This window comes from Talpa occidentalis, unplaced genomic scaffold (genome assembly GCF_014898055.3).
Source record: "Talpa occidentalis isolate TD23 unplaced genomic scaffold, MPIMG_talOcc4v2.1 talOcc4.2, whole genome shotgun sequence".
NCBI lineage: Eukaryota > Metazoa > Chordata > Mammalia > Eulipotyphla > Talpidae > Talpa > Talpa occidentalis.
The window spans coordinates 14,920,325-14,935,153 of NW_023602073.1; the positions used below are offsets into that span (position 1 = coordinate 14,920,325).

General features: G+C 39.0%; 1 protein-coding gene across 2 annotated transcripts; it reads left to right on the forward strand.

Moving 5' to 3' along the window:
- Positions 1-1,856: 1,856 nt before the first annotated feature.
- Positions 1,857-14,502, forward strand: LOC119253088 (probable small intestine urate exporter). 2 transcript variants are annotated; one of them, XM_037520744.2, is made up of 11 exons: positions 1,857-1,960; positions 5,406-5,599; positions 6,054-6,287; positions 6,371-6,458; positions 6,667-6,753; positions 7,597-7,715; positions 7,837-7,998; positions 11,305-11,437; positions 11,519-11,666; positions 12,477-12,567; positions 13,885-14,502. In XM_037520744.2, the coding sequence occupies exons 1-11, from the start codon at positions 1,882-1,884 to the stop codon at positions 13,999-14,001; spliced, it is 1,452 nt and encodes a 483-aa protein (XP_037376641.1). In that variant the 5' UTR covers positions 1,857-1,881; the 3' UTR covers positions 14,002-14,502. The 2 variants fall into 2 exon arrangements, with proteins under 2 accessions (XP_037376641.1, XP_037376642.1); XM_037520745.2 differs by lacking the exons at positions 12,477-12,567; positions 13,885-14,502 and adding an exon at positions 11,864-11,897.
- Positions 14,503-14,829: the final 327 nt, after the last annotated feature.

Sequence of the window (14,829 nt, forward strand, 5' to 3'; positions counted from 1 at the left end):
CCTTTTCCTAAAAGAAACAAGAGACCCAGAACTCCTGGGAATAAAACCACCAGGAAGGACAGCTGCAGAGAGAATCTGAATATTTGATCAGATTGAATTTTTGATTCATAGATGAATTAGCAATTTAAAATTTTATTTTTAAGGTTTATATCACCCCAAAATTGGAACTGGACTAGATGATCTGCAGCTTAAGATTCAAATGTAAGACTTTTTTAAGTGTGAAGCATTAAAAAAAAAAAAAAACCAGCCCCAAGTGTATCTATGGTGAGCCAATAAATGTAAATGCTGAATTCTGGCAAGAAAGATTTTTGTCAGGACTCAAAGATCAAATTAATCTAAAAAGACCAAACCTTGCCAGTGAACTTAAGTATTGAAGAAAGCGATACACAATAAAATATGATGATTTATGGAGTAGTTAGTGGATGAAGAGTTTGGTGACCAAAAGACTTCCTTTTTGAGGCTAAGGCTGTACCCAATTCTTAGTTCAGTTTTTTAGCTGAGGGTATGTTCTCAGACAATGAGGTCAGTACGGCTTCCAATCACAATTCCTTATAACATAATTATGAATTTTGTACCTTTTAAAAAAATATTTATTTATTTATTTATTTATACAAGCACTGGGTACAGTCAGAAGCGTGGGAGGGTGAGAGAATTCACCAGAGCCAGAGCGGGGAACAGAACAGGCAGACTGATGAAATACACTGCTAAGAGGAGCAGCGGGCAGCAGGAGAGGTCTGCGCGCCATGTGGGACCCTCGCCGGCGGCCAGGGATCAAACCTGTGCTGCAGAGGCTGCGGGCAGCTGCACAGCCCAGCGCTCAACCGCTGTGCCACTGGAGAGGCCCTGAATTTCGCACTTTTCAGGGGATGCTCTTATGCTCAGAACAGAGTTCAGGACAATGTAGGTGAAAGTTGTCACTGCCTCTGTGCTGTAAGGGACAGGGCTTCTTTTGTTAGGTTTTGATCCCCTTCAAGTCTTCTGGTTCTAATCAGGATCTTTATAATCTCCCTTAGGCTTGAATCCTCAACCCCCTTGGAGGTCTAGATCTCAAGCCCCTGAATCACTGAAATTGATGTATCCTCCTCACCTCAGCCCCAGGTTCACTGAAGAGCTAATCATTCCTCCATCTTTATTATATCCATAGTGAAATATCTTTTAAATCATTGAAAATGTATTTTAAAAATGTGTTTGCAATTATTTTTAGTGATGATTACAATACAATACAGATAAATGTTAATGGATGATGAGGTGTACCTGAAAGCTATATGATATTATAAATCAGTTATTTCAATAAAAAAGATGTTTACTATATTTTTTGTATATCTAAATGTTTACAGTAGAGATTTTCAGGTAATTTTATTAACTGAAAACATACAGATGTGCTTTGGTGGTGAGTGAGGTGAGGCATATACAGACATGGGCATGTGAAATTGTACCACTCCAAATGGGACTCCCCCAAACTGTGGTATTGTAAACCATTGGTCATTCAATACAGTTTTATTAAGAAAGAAATTTCAAAGAAATTTATCGTTTTTGACATCCTTCTGATAATAACATCAGATTAGAGACATGGAAATATGGACTGGAAAGAATATTTCACTCAGCCAAGCAATCCAGACTGGATCCTTATTTTAGAGAAGCAGAACTAATATTAGCAAGGGTAACTGGGACCATCCCAGAGGCACACAATTGGCTAGTTATAGTCAGGACGAAAAACCAAGACCCTAATCTAGCACTTTTCCCACAAAAAACATTTTCTCCTAATTCTTAGAAGATTTGGGGCAATGTGTTATGATATATGACACTTCCCCCACCTCTGATTGCTTTTGCATTCTATTATTCCACTAGATAAATGCCAGTCCCTGGGAAAAGAGAAACAACATGTCTGTAGAAGGAGACAGGGAAGATGTTTCTAATGAGAGTGTCCTGAACATCGCTCAAGCACAAACCTCCAGGAAAGGTAAAACCATATGCTGCCGGTTTATGAAACTGGATCTCTGTTACCTGACTTGCCTTTTAATGATGATATATAGCATCTTCTTTCTGACACCATTGCTGAGCATTCAAGACAGTTAAAAAGCATTTTTACTGAAAACTAGTTGTTCTTTAAAAAAATCTTTGAATGTCATGTAGGACAGGGAGGTATCAACATTGTTTTAGATGAAGGAAAAATTGCAGAGCAATGCAAGGTAGGAAATTTAGAAAACAACTTGTCTTTTCTCTAAGTTGACGAGGGGTGGGGAGCACCCCATTAAATCTTTCTGCTCATATTTTAACCAGATGTACCCAGAGGGAACAGGCTTTTTCTTTACACCATCTCATAAATGTCACTTTTCCTCCTCTCTCTCATCTATGTTGCCACTTCTTTTTAAAAATAATATGTCACAAGAAAAAGCTGTTAGTTAAGCATCCAATTCAATGTCGACAACTTCAAGGAAAGTTGTGGAGAACCAAAATAGCAACAAAAATGTAGGGAAATGTAAATGTCCTATGGTGAAGGAAATCGAAATAAAAATAATAGAAGGTTGATTCTTGGAAAAGGATGTTGCATTCTTGGTAGTAAAACAAGCCATTCAATACTCAGATCGATCTGCAGAGAGATTAAATATAAGTAATCATAGAGGCAATAGAGACAGAAGGATTAAAATGTTGTTAATTATATGGTAAATAGAACAAGTTCATGTATTTCTATGAAAATATAGTGCATGTTTGAATAAAGAACAAAATTCTTGTCAAAAGTAATGTAAGAAATGGAAAAATGTGTCCAAAAGTTATCCATTTTATTTTTTTTTTATGTTTGGTGACTTAGTGGAGGGAACTTATCCATTTTAAAATAAATTATGTCCTGATAGTTTCACTAGGAAAACTCTGGGAGATTTCTTAAGAAGTAGAAATTGGTTTTGTATCCTGTACAGAAGATATCCAAATAATTCATGGAGATTCCCACTTTAAGAAGGTGGAGTCTACTTCCTCTCTTGAGTGTGCACTATGCATGTGACTTCTTCCAGAACACAGTGTGAAAAGGGAGGAATAAGGAGTAGCTTTGCAGTGAAGAAACCTGGCAAATGCTCCTACAGGTCAGTGATTAAGGTCCATATCAACAGTAATAAATCATGTTGATACTATGTACCTTCATGGGAGAGCTACTGTGACAAAACCTGAGGGGAGAAATCTTAGGCTGTCAAATAGTATCAAAGATCTAAAACAATGGTACTCCATTAGAAAGGTATATGTGCATATAAAACACCTTAAAAAATAGGCACCCTTGCTATCAAGTAATGAGAATGTAGTATTTGCTTGTGGGGTCTCCCACTCAAAATCATACTACTTCAGTCTAATTGTGAGAAAAAAAACATCAAATGCCAATTACGGGACAGTCTACAAATACCTCATTGGTACCCTTCAAAATGGCCAAGGCGATAGAAAGGCTGAGAAACTCTCTCAGGAAAAGGAAACTTGACAATGAAATGTATTGTGTTCTCCTGAAGGGGATGCTGCCACACACACACACACACACACACACACACACACACACACACACACAAAGACACTAGAAAAAAATCAAAGAAGTCTGAATAAAGCTTATGTGGGTTCACTGTGAGGAATGTACGATGTGATTATGAGGTGCTAATCATATAGGAAAATTAAGTGTGAGATATGCAGGCATTCAGTACTTCTTAAGTTTGACAAGTGCGCTAAAATAGAGTTATTAAGGGAAAAAAAGCTCATGGATTGAGAGGGAAAGTTTAAAACTTTAAAAAGCTAGCATGGTCAAAACAACTCATACACATTTACAAATTACAAATCAAGCTCAGTTATATTTGCTCATGTAATTCTAGCTAGACTACTAGCAAAAAATATCGTGCATTTGCATTAAAACAAAAAATAAGAAGATTGTTCCAAATATAGTTAATCATTTTTAAAAACTTATATAAACGTACTCAGTTGTCACTGAAATGCCTTGAGGTAGGTTCTTTTATTAACACTGTTTTACAAGTGAAACACTCAGGTAACAGAGGGCACAGTATTTGCCCCCCAGCACACAGCAGTAAGTAGAGCAGGTGCGATGCAAAGTCTAAGTTTGGAATTAAAATGCACTTGATAAAACTCATGTGTTTCCATTAAATATAGGAAGAAAGTAGCTTCCTACAATAAAAGTACAAGTCTACTAACTACCAGCAGCACACCTAGTGACATAACTGAGCATGCCCTGTAAACTCAGATGTGACAGGAGTGCCTACTCTAAATCTTCCCATTTACCATTGTTTTGAAAATCCCAGGGAGATATTACCCAAGGAAATGAAATAAATATTGCAAATGGCAAAAACTATTCTTATGTTTTCCTATTATTGATTATAATACATTTTTTTGGTTTAAATGTAAGGGGGAAAAGCAAGAGCGATGATTGCATGATGGAAACAATAAAAAAGAACTTTAAAAATCCATATGAGACTTACCTGAAGATAACTACATGATTCTACCTTAGGCCAGAGAGAAAGACTTGAATATATGGGAAAACATCCTGATTCTAGGCTAGGAAAAAGCAATAATATAAATGTGACAATTCCTCTAAGTATAATCAGCTGTATCAATATGTTGGTGATACAAAATCCAACGTATATTTTTTAAAGATGGGAGAGGGGAGAGGCTCAACTAAATACTCCCAGAATCAACCCCAAGTTGGGGTCTGTTTGTGAACTCCTACCGAGTGTCCCTACACAACAGGAAACAGCACTGGCCACTCCACCTGATTTGCTCCCTGGCAGAAGCCAGAATGTGGTGCACCCACATGCCATGAGGACAGGGCAATTCAATCAACCCTTCTAGCTCCTGTCCAACTCTGTGTCTGCACACAATCCCAGGGATCACCCAGGAGTTCTCATAGAACACTGGCACATTTTGTGCAAGACTAGCCAAAAATTCAAAGAGGATGCACTTCTGTAGTTTGACCTACCTATCTCTCAAGCCTCATCTCCCAGCCCCCAAACCAAACCATGTTCTCTCATGATAAATGGCACCACACATCATCCCAGATGCTCATGTGAGACACTACGGACAGTTCCAACAACTTCTCCTTTACTATCCACATTCTTCTGGTCAGTCTTTCTCTATATCCAGTTTCCTTTCCCACTCTCTTCAGCTCATCCCGGTACCCTGTCTAGAAATCTCTTTATAAATGCTCACTGTGGCCAACTCCACACATTCTTTAAGTCTCTGAACAGTGATTCTGAACGAGTTACCAGTCCCCTCACTTCCCTGGGGAACAGGTGCCCACCAAACTCTACAGAATATTGTCTGCTTTCTCCATATTCCTGCTTCACAGACAGAATGCAGTCTTTTCTGGACTGAGGGAATGTGGGAGTCAAGCACCAGTTTATAAGACGTTCTGTGCTTTCTCATCTCAGGTTTTTGCTCAGTCCGACATGGTCTGGCCTTCATCTTGTTCTTCTGTAACATTTTTCTTTCCGCCCAACAAATGAACTTGGGCATCACCATGCCAGCTATGGTGAACCACACAGCGCTCAATGCCTCCACAGAAGGGCCTCCCACTGACAGCCAGGACAACTGGACTGAAACTCAAAAGGAACCTAAGCCAGTGGTAAGTTTAATGAGGCTATGGGCAGTTTCTCAAATTCAAATGGTTTTAATTAGAGAATGATTTATTGAGCACCTGCTATGTTCCAGGAATTATATAAGAACATAATAAGTATCTATGGAGATTGTATACTCACTCTTCACATTCTTTTTATTACCTAGCCTATGATGCTTTATTGCTTACACGTTTCTTTTCTTTTTAGGCTTTTTTAATATATAAATGGATCAGGTAAATTTGCTACTGGTGAGTGATGAAAAAGGGAAATAATATATTAACCACACCTATATGTGTATATACATATATATAGTTGATGAAAGTGGTAGATTACAGGAATTGGAGAGACATGAAAGGAAAGTGGACTGCTAATTATAAGTATTTTTTTCCTCTCAATTCCTCATAATAAAAAGTTTCAAGTGTCCAGCCAGAGATTAATGGTGATGTCTCTTTTGTCATCTAGGCCCGTGTGTATGACTGGGATCCTAAAATACAAGGAATCATCCTCAGCGCCCTCAACTATGGTTCGCTATTGGCGCCAATCCCTAGTGGCTACGTGGCTGGAATATTTGGAGCCAAATATGTGGTCGGTGCTGGCTTGGTCATTTCCTCAGTCCTGACTCTTCTCTCTCCACTGGCAGCTGATACTGGGCCCACCTTGTTCATTGTCCTTCGGGTTGTCCAAGGCATAGCCCAGGTACCAAGATGTTTGCTAAGTATGAGTAGAGTATGGGTTCCAAAATGACCTCAGATACTAAGAAGGGAAATTTTCTTTTTCAGGTTATGGGATCTACAGGTCAGTATTCAATTTGGGTCAAGTGGGCACCCCCAATGGAACGGAGTCAGCTGATCACCATTGCTCTATCAGGTATTTGTCCCTAATTGTTAGGTATGTGCTACCTCATCACAGAGCTGTTGAGTGAAGGAGCAGGTTTTAAAGCTAGGTAGACTGGATCTCAGGCCATACCTTTAGTAACTGTACAACTAGCCTTTGTGTGGGGTTTTGATCTGTAGGAAGCACATAGATTCCCAAGCACATAGATTCCCACACCCAGAATAACTTCACTTCTGTTTAGGGACATCATTGGGGGCCTTCACCATTTTTGCTGTGGGAGGTGTCCTCTGCCAGACCATTGGATGGCCTTATGTTTTCTATATCTTTGGTAAGTTTGTGTCCTTTGATCTAAGACTTCTGTTTTATGGCAAAGAATGCTGGGCATGATTTCTTTTTTGCAAGTTATCTATGGTTAGCCAAATCCTAATAGATATGGATATTTACATAACTGAAGTTGACAATGTTCAAGCCTAACCATGTTGTCAGATTTGCAAAATGTTTCAGCAGCCTGAATGTGTAACTAAAATAACTTTGTGAATTTAAAGACATCATAACATTTTGTCCTGATTCTCATTTGAACCCGCAAAGGACCCCAAAGATCTTTCTTTCATAAGTTGTTGAAAATGTTTTCTGGTATGATTGTATTTTTAGTTATGTTTATTTATTTAATACATTTTTAAGTATTTTCTATTACTTATGCAACCAGAATATTGTGGAAACATGATCTCATCATAAATAAAATATTTATTGCAGTAGAGAGTCAACCAGGAGAGGCTGCAGGGCAGGTAGCCATGTGAGATGCAAGTGTTTCTATAGTAGACAGGACATGCTACAGAGCCTTCCCAAACACATATGGAACATTCCAGAAGCAACATTCTAGTACTTTACTAATTTGTCATCTCCAGACTACCCCAGCTCTGTGGTTTTCAACAACAGTCACTCATTTTCTTTGTTCTGTGGGATAGCTGGCACTTCTCTGTGTCTCATATCTCCTTGGGCAGCGTGTAGTCAGTAGTGTGTTCTTCTCAGGAAAATGGCTAAGATCTACCTGCACTAGGACATTACTTTGCCCAGTTGTAGATTCAGGGAAGAGTAAAATATTGGACAATTAAAGGAATCATCAGTGTAGAGCAAAACTTACAAACTCCAATCCAGTTACCTCTTCTCCCAGGTGGATTAGGCTGTGCCTGTTCTTTGCTCTGGTTTCTTCTCGTCTATGAGGACCCTGTGAATCATCCATTTATCAGCACTGGTGAGAAGGAATACATCGTGGCTTCCCTGGCTGAACAGGTGCACTGAGTAACTCCTCTGTCATCTCCATGTCTGTCTGCATGTGTTGGAGGTGAGATGTGCAGTGGAGCAAAGCTTCTGTCTTCTAATAGAGGGGGCATTGTCATGTGCTTTCTTCTAGGGCAGTTCTCCAGGCTGGTCTGTTCCCATTAAGGCTATGATCACATCCCTGCCACTTTGGGCCATTTTAGTCTCTTCTTTCAGTGTATACTGGCGTAATTATATGTCATTGACATACACACCAACATACATGACCTCTGAACTTCATCTTAATATCAGAGATGTAAGTATAGAGCAAAAGCTCATTCTGTTCTGTTTAAATACTTGATGGAATTCTCTGTCTTTTCTATATTTACAAAATTAGGGGGTTCGGCTGCAGGATCTCATATAGGAACTGCAATGTGGTTCACTTGCCTTCTGATTTGGAGATTCTGATTCATTGAGAAGTAACCTACTGCTTATTGGGACAGAGTGGTCTGGTTTTAGGTCAATATGACATTCATAGACTGTCACATTTTTAAGGGGACTTAGAAAATGGTGTGTTTAATCCAATCAATATTTGCAAACACAATGCTCTCCTGTCAGCCTGAACAACAAAGCTTTAGCAATATTAAATCTATCTTTGAGAAAGCTGTGACTTAGAAGTATAAAAAAATACTGAAAGATATGATTGACAGGCTAGATATTCCTGATAGGACTTATATCAAATGCTTGTGGATATTTTTAAGGAAACATTTCATTCAAGTACAACATATATAGAGAATGGTGCACATATGGGTACAACTTTCTCATTTTTCACAAAATTAACAGATGCTCTGATTGACTGATAGTAGCTTTTTAATTCTCTTTTTTACTTTATTTTATTTTTTAAATTTATATATTTTTTGCATCATTCTTCTTTTTTGTACAATGTACGCATTTTCATTTTGGTTATAGTCCCTGTGAAATTCACACCCCCCCATATACCAGTGTACCATCACCATAGTCCCTTGTGCTCTTCCCACCCTGTTTGATCCTACTCCCTTCTCCCCCACCCTGCAGAATGTCCCTGGTTTACAGTTGCCTCTTGCATGTTGATTTTGATTTTTACTTTATTATAATTATTTTTTCCCTGATCCCTTATTTGGATCCTCTACATTCCTCCTATAAGTGAAACCATCCAATATTTTTCTTTTTCCTTTCTTTCTGGCTTATTTCCCTGAGCATGATCCCTTCCAGTTCCATCCATGTTACTGCGAATGGCATGAGTTTCTCTTTTTTAATTACTGAGTAATATTCCATGGTTTATATGTACCACATCTTCTTGCTCCAGTCATCTATTTTTGGTCATTTGGTTTGTTTCCATAGCTTACTTATTGTAAATAGTGCTGCTATAAACATAGGGGTGCATGAGTCCTTTTGAATTAATGTTTTTGTGTTCTTTGGATAGATACCTAGGAGTAGAATTGCTAGATCATATGGAAGCTCCATTTTTAGCAGATCGAGGAAACTCTACACAGCTTTCCATAGTGATTGGACCAGTTTGCACTCCCACCAGCAGTGTAGGAGAGTTCCTTTCTCTGCATCCTCACCAACATTTGTTGTTTTAAGTTTTTTAATATGTGCCATTCTCACTGGTATAAGATGGTATCTCATTGTGGTTTGATTTGCATTTCCCTGATTACAAGGCATTTTTTCATATGCCTGTTAGCCATTTGCATTTCCTCTTTGGAGAAGTGTCTATTTAGCTTTTCTGCCGATTTTTGACTGGATTACTTACTTTGTTTTTGTTGAGTATCTTCAATTCTTTGTAGATCTTTTTGATCAGTGCCTATCATTAGCAATGTGCACAAAAATTTTCTCCTTATCAGTGGGGTGTCTCTTTGTTTAGGTTAATGTCTCTTTTGCTGTTCAGAAGCTCTTTAAGCAGAAAGCAGTGTATCATATTTCACCATAAAGATAACACAAGGTTGAACTATTGCTATTCTCATTCTTTGGACTCAAAAGTAGTGTTTCCAGGGTGACTGGGCTCCCTAATGAAACATGCAAACTGGTTAACAAGCTGGCCTCTTAGCAGAGGTGAGAGCCTGGGACTCCTGCATGCAAGGAGGTTGGGGTGCTGAGATCAGAAAGCCCAGGGCACAGAGGCAGTGGCTGTCTCTAAAGGTGGAGCAGGACCAGAAGCAGCAGAAAACCAGGAACACAGGCCAGGGAGTAAGAAAACAAGATGTCTAGAGAACTAGGGATGTCAATGTTGAGAGAGAGGTGTTCTGAGGCTGCTGTTGGGGATGATCAGACACTGAGGCTGAGGAGGACCAGGATGGGAGTGGTTGGAAAGACAGGTGAGAACTCAGCGCCCTCCCAACATGGGAAGTCAAGAGACCTGGACTGGTTGCTCTCAGGATATTTCTCACTAAGTCACATGACCTCGATGGTCTTGCTTTACTCATCCATTAAATGAACAGCTTGGACCAGGTCAGAGTGACATGTTCATTGTTTGGATTATATGCAACAAAGGATGGTCTCCTCCTTGCATTTTTCTGCAGCATTTTACTACAGATACCGAACTGATAATAAACAAGGTTCAATTTCTAAAAACATTTTAAAAATAAAAACATTTTAAAATAGTGGTTGGACCAGTTTGCACTCCCACCAGCAATGTAGGTGAGTTCCTTTTTTACCACATTCTCGCCAACATTTGTTGTTGCTTGTTTTTTTGTTATGTGCCATTCTTACTGGTGTAAGGTGGTATCTCAGTGTGGTTTTGATTTGCATTTCCCTGATAATAAGGGATGTTGAACATCTTTTCATATGCCTGTTGTCCATTTGCATTTCCTCTTTGTGATCATAAATTGAGCTAAAGAGTAAAACATCTTTTTATTCCTGTCCCCAGTTTCCTTGTTCTCCCATCCCACTCTACAGATAAAACTTTCTTATGAGTTTCTCATAATTTCTTCCATTGTTTCTTTCTGAGAATCCAAGCTTATACAAATGAATATTATTTTACAAAGTATTTTAACTCCAATATTTATATACTGCCTATGCTGCTGTTCTTTATATGCTGTTCCCAGGGTTCACATCATATCAGCATATGAGATCCTGATGGAGCAACATCTAGGTTGTACCCCATGGTTGAACAATAGTGGGATGAATTTCTCATAATTTTCTGTGTATTTGATTCAAGGATATATTTGATTTTTGCCAATTTGATCCATGAAAAATTTTATTTGACAGTAGTTTAATTATTATGAATTTGGGTACCTTTTAATATGTTGAGGAGCCACACTTTTTTCCTTTTCTGCAAATTGTATGTTCGTATTCTCTGCCTATTTTTCTAGCCAGTTTTGTTCTTTTTAGCATCTTTCCTTTTCCAAGTGATGTTTATATAAATAGTAAGCATTTGTCCCTTTATTTTTCATTATGAACTACATGGATCTTTCCCCCCAAGCACTTAAATTATATTTGCTCATACCATTAACATGACATTTGTATTAAAATGATGTGCATATAAGTAGTCATAGATGTAGACAACCCACCCCTATCTCAGTCTACATTACTGTGGGACATGATGACAGAGTGGGCTCCTCTGTTTCCTCCTCTCTTTCCTCAGAGTGGGCTCATGACAGGCCTGCCATTTTTGGTTGGCTTTCCCTGCTTTATCCTTGGAGGTCAATTGGCTGGTTTTCTTCTCTCCAGAAAAATCCTTAGACTCAACACTATCAGGAAACTCTTCACTGTTATAGGTAAGAACCAAGGTGGATGGAGGGTGAGTGTGGGAAGTTCAGGGAGCCTCCTGTTCACTCTGTTTTTGTCCTCCTGCCCAGGTGTTCTCATCCCAGCTGGACTGCAGTTGTCCCTGCACTGGGTGAAATCCAGCCAGCCCACCACCCTTGCCTTCTTGTTCATATCTCCCATCTTCCGCATCCTGTCTGAAGTAGGAGTCCTTCTCAACATAGTGGATATAGCTCCTCGGTAGGGACTCCTTTGTTTTATCCTCTTAAAAAAACTCAGTCCAGGTCCTAGAGGCAAGCTTGCTCTGACACAAGGGTAAAATGTGAGGACACCTGCAACAGGTCCCAAAAATGTCAGCACCAGCCCTGCATCCAAATGGCTCCTGGAAGAACCCAAAACTGAGTCCTTCAATCATTATAAACTTATATTTTTTTCAGGTGAACACAAGAGTAGAGAGTGGCCACGTTTAGAGTACAACCAGAGGCGACTCTCTTTGGGAAATGCAGCCATCGCATAGGGTTGGATCACACAGGGCTTGCTCATGGAAGGCGTTAGTGCAGGCAAATGATGGGGACAGGAGAAGGAACACTACCCTGTGATATTGGTAAATATCAAGATGACCCAACCTTCCAAACATGGCTCCTGGGGGCCTTTCACACTGATCCTCAGATCAGGAGGCAATATAGGAGGGAGGTACCTCCGTCTCATTTAATGTGGGGTTATTTATACCCTGGGAGAGAGATTTTATATTCCAAAACCAGGTTGTAAAATCAGACTCCACAGCAGTACCAAGAGAGTATATAAATAGGATGAAACCATTAATCTTTCATTTTGTGTGAACAATGTTCACAAGTTAGTTACAGTTCATGCCTTCCAAGTCTCAGACCCCCATTAAGGATTCTACTAATCACTAGTCAGTACCTTCAGGCTTACTAAGGGTCAGCACAGCCCAAGCATCCCCAGAGATTAGCACAAGTTGCAACAGAGGAGCTGAGATTAGCATTTTGCTTGCTCTGCAAACTTTTCCCCTCATATTTCTCTCTCTTTCAGGTATAGTTCCTTTCTCAGAGGACTATCTCAAATGTTTGCTTTTGCAGCAGGCGCCCTCTCATCCACTGTTTCTGGATATTTTATAAAGCAGGTAAGGTCATATATTCTGATGCAAATATTTATAAGAGAAACCTACAGTGCACCCCCCCCACCCCGTTGAAGTTACAGTGCGAGTATTTTCTTCCCTCCTCAACTTGGCTCAATGCAAAGCTCAAGAATCTCAAGCATTCCACATGCTCTAGCCTTTATTCTAGGCTCAAGTGTTACAGGGAATTACCACAGATTCAGGTGTGGAGATGGTCGAAAATTCCATTTTATGAGTTTATGCTTTATGAGTTCCTAGAAGGTGAGATTCTTAAGGCATTCAGCAATTTTTTAAGCAACATTTGTGGCATTTCTTCTAACCACTCTGACTGGAACATTCAATTTCCATGATGTGGTATTTTTCAATGCTGAAACCATGAATGTAACAGGGAATCCCTAAAGAGTTCATCAACATATGTAGTAACCTAACAAATATTTGAGGAATGTATGAGTAAGATACTGAGTGAATGACAGAGTGAAGGAACGCACCCTACCCTGTTATGTCTAGCAGTGGACATACTCCTCTGGCCAGCATTGCTGTCCTAATGGTTTTCTAATACTAAAGCTTCCCATCTTTGCAGATGAGTGTGGAATAAAATTTAGCATAAAACTTGAATATTTCTAAGAAATCTTATTGATACAGCCTTTATATGAAGAAAGATATATATATGGCATTCATGCAGCATAATTCTTGTTTCCAACAAAAATTCAGGAATATGAATGAAAAATAAAAAGAAAGTATACTTCTATGACATTAAGTTGTTTTTATTAAACTACCGTTTTCTCCTGTTTTACATTCATTTGTCTATCCATCCATCCATCCATTCACCCATCCAGTTAATATGTATTGAACATGAATTTGTGCCTTGCATTGTATAAGTAAATAAAATGCACACAAGTCCATATCCTTGAGAAGCAGATATTTTAAGAAAGTGAATAGCTAAAAACTAAAGAAAGAGTAAAATATACATGAATGGTAGATGGTAAGTACAAAAGAATAAGTAGGGGAGGTTTAATGCAGGTGCAGTAGGGTGGACATTCAATTTTGTAATGAAAGCCCAAGGAAGGAAGCACTCACTGTAAAAAACTAACATTTAAGCAAGTAAGCAAGGAATGAAACAAATTTCTAGGTGGGATAAACCATGTGAGCAAAGGGAAAGGCACAGGAAACACACCTGTGTATTCCAGGAACAATCAGGAAGCCCATCGAAGTTCAAATCCAGTTAAGGGTGGGAGTAACAGGACATGGTGCCAGACCCATGATAAGTAGACAGAAGAGATGCCAACTGGGAAACTCTGATAACCTGTTGTTTTCTGCCTCCAGGATTCAGAGCTTGCTTGGAGAAATATCTTCTTGCTTTGCGCTGGTATTGACATAGCAGGCCTTGTCTTCTACCTGATTGTTGGCCAGGCAGAGGTGCAGGAATGGGCGAAAGAATAGACATTCATCCACTTACGAGCAAGCTGAGGGATTACACGCTACCTGATATCCTGGGGTTTAATTGTGCATTGTGTGCCCTCAAAGACTCCCTTTTCATATCTGCTTGACTGATTAAATTCAATTTGAACTGACTTTGTTTAGAGTATCTTCTCAGAGACCTTGACTATGTAAAACCAGAGGATTTTCCTTGTGATGGGAGAGGGGAAAGTGAGCTATTTCCCTATGAGCACCTGACAGCATAGGTGTGTTTGAATTTCTATGTGATATATATTCATTCTATCTTATGCCACATGGAAAAGTATACATTACTTTCTGCTCCTAGTCCTGGAACAGAGCTCCAAAACCCTTGTGATTTTTCTGAGTTGTATGCATGATAGTAACATCTTTTGTTATAATATTTGGTTTTAGTCCCTGTCTCCTGACATAAGAGCCTTTATGAACCTTGAAATTTTTATATTTTAATGATGTATAATTAAAACTTATTTGTTATAAACCAATAAAATTTCTTTTTAAAAAGGGAAAGAGAGTTGTCAGTCCCTTTTCCTACAGAAGAGTGTCTGCCTGCAACTTTGCCCTAGCCAGAGAGACAGTGCAAGAATATCACACTAAAATCTTAGTGGACACACCAGATTATATTGGAATGAGTATTTTCAATGACCTAATTGGGGGTGGATGTTTGTTAATTCAGATAATCACAGGAATTTTTATTACTGAAGAACACTTTAAAATATGGACGTAGGAGGAAATCTGACTTTTCATTTTATCTACACTGAGCTGGTTCAAAAGGAAAATACAACACCTGCCCCTCAACTCTTCATCTCTTGAGAA

Coding starts and splice junctions, on each gene's coding strand:
- LOC119253088 (XM_037520744.2), top strand. CDS start 1,882: ATGTCTGTAGAAGGAGACAGGGAAGATGTTTCTAATGAGAGTGTCCTG. Junction 1,961..5,405: donor AGCACAAACCTCCAGGAAAG/GTAAAACCATAT, acceptor TTCTCATCTCAG/GTTTTTGCTCAGTCCGACAT. Junction 6,459..6,666: donor GATCACCATTGCTCTATCAG/GTATTTGTCCCT, acceptor ACTTCTGTTTAG/GGACATCATTGGGGGCCTTC.